General features: G+C 45.5%; 1 protein-coding gene across 1 annotated transcript in view; it reads left to right on the forward strand.

The window, feature by feature from the left end:
* Positions 1–3356: 3356 nt before the first annotated feature.
* The window catches only part of Cers3 (ceramide synthase 3), a 120442-nt gene continuing 118670 nt past the window's right edge, over positions 3357–5128 (forward strand). The window contains exon 1 of the mRNA XM_021215301.1: positions 3357–3604. Within this exon, the coding sequence (XP_021070960.1) occupies positions 3498–3604 (107 nt within the window). The 5' untranslated portion in view covers positions 3357–3497. The remainder of the gene's footprint in view (positions 3605–5128) is intronic.

Genomic DNA, 5128 nt, shown 5'->3' on the forward strand with positions numbered 1-5128 from the left:
GCACTGCAGGTACAGAGCCATACATACATGTGCACTGCAGGGTACAGAGCCACACATACATGTGCACTGCAGGGTACAGAGCCACACATACATGTGCACTGTAGGGTACAGAGCCACACATACATGTGCACTGAAGGGTACAGAACCACACATACATGTGCACTGCAGGTACAGAGCCACACATACATGTGCACTGCAGGGTACAGAGACTCCTTTCCTTTTGATTTAAAAAGTCTTGCCTATGCACAAACCCTAACATTTGAAAAGTATGAGGAGAAGAAGACAAGATTAAACATTACATAGAAACAAAGTTTGTAGACAGTGACGGCCCAGAACACATGCCCAGTTAGATTGAGACCATGGCACAAGGTGCCTCCATCGAGCTTCTCGGCAGGGAAACATTGGTCGCTTCTACTTTGCATTTTGCTTTCTGGGTTTAAAGCCTCACCCGCAGCACAATCTGCTCAGGCTGCTTCCCCTGCCCTGGGCTCCAGAAGCTGATTCCCTTTGCTACAGTGCCTTCTCCTCTTCCTGCTGGATCCTAGAGTCCATCCATCTTCCTGTGCCCTGCACTTCAGAGTTCACGAGTGGCCCTCCAGAATCTTAACTGTGTTTGCCTCTGGTTAGCCTATTTCCTTCCCTGCTTCACTGTGTAAACGGACTGGGTAGGTACTCACCCCATTAATGACTAAGTTGACATTTGACCGACCATTGGCTTGTTCTCTGTATGAGGGCTGGCCAGTTTTGTAGCGTGTTTCCCTTTTGCACCTGTAAATCTGCCCCACCAGAACCCTGCTTCATTGCCTTCGTTTGTCAGATAGCTGCTCTGTAGACCACTCTCTAAAATAATCCCCACTCTGCCTGACTTCATGGCTCGCTATCTGTTACTGAAGATTGAAAACATAACCCCAGTTTAATGGTTCCACTCCCTCTCAAAGTTCACTCATAAAATGAAAGAATTGAGAATCACTTAAGCCATTGTGTCCCCACATGCACCATATTCTGTCTGTCATTCCTTGGGGGGCTCTCTCTCTTACTATCAGTGAACTAACTATAAATACACTGCAGTGTGACACAAGTGAGACATGAATCCAAGAAAGGGATTCCCCTGAGATATTTCCAGAGGCCCCTGTTTGTCTGTTCTCCACCCTCCACCCCCACCCCGTGTCTCCTCGGGTCATCTTCCCGAAGATACTGCATAGCAAGGGACACTGACGCAGGGCTCCTCAGCTCCAGAGAGGTCACAACTGTCAAGCACTCCCAGGTTTCTTGTCCCCTCCCTCTAGATTGTGCAATGTGTCCCCGAGGAAGACAGGGACTGCTCCTTGGCAGTGCCCCAAAAGGCAGGAGACGGTGCTGGGGCTGGCACTCAGAGGTAGACTACACACTTAGTGTATACTAGTCCCTGGGTTCAATCCCAAGCACTGCCCCAAGAGACACTAGCTACTCATAAGATTCCTTTCATTGTATAGGATATGTTGAAGTATGTGTACTAGTTCCTGTTTGATGTTAACATTATTTTTCATTAGGAGATAATATGAATTTTAATATACAAAGGACAAAAAAGTTTGATTCTGTAATCGTCTTCTGGCTTACTTAACTTGGAGGGAAAGGATCCAGAATAGTATTTAAGAGAACTGTCTTTCCCCTGATACCTCTGGAGCAGAATGAGTGTGAGATGGCTGGCTACTCCTGTGGTGTTTGGCCTGGGATTAGAAGAGCTGGAAGGCCCGGCCTTCGATGGTTCCTGGTCTACTGGAACCCTCGGCAAACGCAGCAGAAGCAGTTAAGCTGGGCAGCTGGTGTGGCAACACAGGCCTGAGCACAGCAGAAATGCTGGCCAGCGGAGAGAGCAGCACCCCACATCCGTGCCACTTCTGATCCCTGACAGCAAATGGCAGAGAGCGTCCTGGAGCAGGCTGTGATCCTGGAGGGGAAGGTCAACGTATCAGCCAGAGACAGGAAGGAGAAAGAGAAAAAGACGTTAGAAAAGTGAGCAAAGGAGCTATGGGAAGTTGAACTAGATCTGGAAGGGCAGATCCAGCCATAGAGCAAGCAAGGGAGACCTGAGTGGCCCTCTCCCCTTCTAGTGACCTTCTGGGGTTCAGCCTTCCTATCTAAGGATGTTTGTTTGCTTTGGTTTTGTGAGACAAGAGTCTCACTCTGGAGCCCAGGCTAGCCTGGAATGTAGCTTACTCTAACCTGAAACTTTGTTGATCCCCTTGCTCTTTATATGCTGGGATTACAGCAGAAACCACACCCATTCCCAAAAATGTGCTAGCTCTGTTAGCTTGTTAATTAAAAATAATCTGCAAAAAGAAAATCTAGGAAGAACTTAGTGAGCAAGTATTGAATGAAAGGGCTTAATCTTCCCGTGAACTAAATCCAGCAGGAAAATTCAAGAAGCTCGAGAGTCGCTGTTCATTTGAAACTGGCATGTCCTTTCCTCTACTTTTGGTCCTTTTTAAGTTTTTCCATCACATATCAGGTGACAGAAAAAAAATGAAGGCCTTTCTTTCGTCAGTTGGAGGCAGTTGTGGCTCCTAGGATCCGGCTCTGGGGCGGAGGAAGATGTGCTGCAGTATTGCCAAGGATGCTGCGTTTGGTTTACCAGCATACATGAATCAACATGTTGGAGCTTTCTTACTATCAAAGCGCCTTTAAATAATCCAAGCCCACAGCCAGTTTATCTTCCACAAGAGACAGTAGAGCTGCCTTACACACACATACACACACACACACACACACACACACACACACACGAACAGTACACCACCTCAAATAAACCCAATCATGGGCACATGTTCCCTTTTGAAACAAAGCACTTCAAGCAGAGAGTAGTGGCCCTGTCCCTATGCTTTTAAATAGACTTGTCTCTCTTTGTGGTGATTGCTCTTTGAGCCTGAAACAAAAGCAAGGTGAATTACATCTGATTGTTCTTTAAAAAAAAAAAAAAAGTTGCCAGACTACTTTATTCATTTATTTAGGTTGCTTTTTTTTTTTTTTTTCTTTAAATAGATTTTGCCCCCATCACCGAAATAAGCAGAGAAACCACATTCTGTGTAGTGTTAAGTGATGATGGTTTAGTCAGCCAAATACGCTGCCAAGGTTTGTACTACTAGAGTATACTGTAGTTGTCAAACCTGCTCACAGTCAATTATAACCTGTCCACAGTGTTCTGAGTTGCTCTAAGGCCAGCCATCTAAGTCCCTTTCCTTTAGTGTAAACAGCGAAGCCAGCTCATTCTGAGGCAGACGAAAGCCGTGTACCCTAGGCGGTGCTGGTGAGGCAATGGGTGCCTTTGTAAGTCAGTGTCTGACCAGACTCCAGTTTTTTTCTTCTCCCAGTGGTAAAACAGGAAGCGGCATCCCAGCTGGAAGAACCTGATGGTGCCATCCAGTAGCTTTGCCTCACGTGACTAACTGCCCTCAGTCAGAAATCTTGACTTGCAACTTTCGAGGGTGGGTCTCTGCAAGAATTTCAGGGCTTACGTATAGATGAGGTGTGTTGCTCATGAGAACAAAGCTGGCTGGGTCGGGAAGCCTCTCCAGTTGCTCCTCACAGGTGAGGGGTATCTTGTGCAGACTGGCACCTTGGGAAGAAGGTAGGTGTCAGCTCTGGGATGGTCTTAGGGAACTTCCATACAAAGTTCTCTTGACTCTGTGGCAGGGGTGGATGGGGGAGGGAGGAGGGTAGGAAAATGAAAGACAGAAAGAACGAAGCTGCTTGGTTTTGCCCTGAGGTGGGGGAAGATTCAGAAAGAGGGGTTTGCAGCCTCCTGCCTGAAGGTTTTGACTCGAGCAGTACCTAGTAGGAGAGAGGAAATGTCTGGACTTCTGCTCCTGCCTCGCTCACCTTGCTGCTGGCTGAGTGGCAGCTGATCCATTAAAGGGATGCCGAGAGTGAGTTAGGCACTGAACTGGCACACAGCTGGATTTTGGTTATTAGGAAAACCTGACTCAAGATGACAGGAGCAGTGTGGCCTCTGTGCCGGCTGTGTGGCCTCTCAGATCCGTTTCTGACCATGTCCCAGCCCCTTCAGCTTAAAGCAGGCAGGACTTGCTCACCTCTTCGGTACTATCGTTAGGGATGTAATACTCCTGTCATGCCCCAAAGAAAGTAGCTAATTGATTAAAGCAACTGGCCTCATGGAACAAAACAAAACTTTATTATTTTCCTAAATTGAACAAAGCCTTAGAAAAGAAGTTTTTATTTAAAAAAAAAAAAAGTCAATTCCTGGAAAATCACACAGCTCTAGGAAAAGAAACCTTTGGGACTCTCTAGGTGATAAATATTAATTTACCCATTAACCACGGATGTTCAGTGTTCTCTTCTGCCTCTCTCTCTCTCTCTCTCTCTCTCTCTCTCTCTCCATCTGTCTTTCCCTTATATGAGCCAAGTAAATGATCTACCACTGTGCTCTACCCCCCGTTCTTTATGTGCTCTCTCTATCAAGTCTGAGAGTCTAAACTTCTAACTCTCTTACCTTTTAATCCTCCTATAAGCCTGTTTTGTTTTTTACCTCAAGGGGAAATTTCAATTCTAATTTCACCCATAGGATTGCTGCCAAAAGAAAAATACTCTGAGGAGATAATGGGCACATATATGGATAATAACTGTATAAAAGATTTGTGAAATGCCAGTTAAATTGATTAATAGTTTTGAAGAGAATTCTTACTAGTGTCTAAATTTATTATCGATAGTTAATAGTTTTAAACACTGGTTAGTTGTATAGGCTACAATTTCTATTCACTGTTCAGTCCTTGCTGTATGTAAATGAGATGGGACTAATAATATGCACCTTCTGCATGAGGAAGTTTAGTTTGGGGGCTGGAGAGATGCTCAATGGCTAAGAACACTGACTGCTTTTTCAGAAGACCCGTGTTCAATTCCCAGCTCTCACATGGTGGCTCACAACCATCTGTAACTCCAGGTCTAGGGGATCTGATGCCCACACAGGCATACATGTAGGCAAAACACCAATGTACGTAAAATATACACTCAACCAAACAAACATAAATCTTTTTAAAAAGCTTAACTGCAGTGAGATCTAGACCTACCATAACCAGTGAGAGAGAGAGAGAGAGAGAGAGAGAGAGAGAGAGAGAGAGAGAGAGAGAGAGAGAGA

This window comes from Mus pahari, chromosome 1 (assembly GCF_900095145.1).
Source record: "Mus pahari chromosome 1, PAHARI_EIJ_v1.1, whole genome shotgun sequence".
Lineage (NCBI taxonomy): Eukaryota > Metazoa > Chordata > Mammalia > Rodentia > Muridae > Mus > Mus pahari.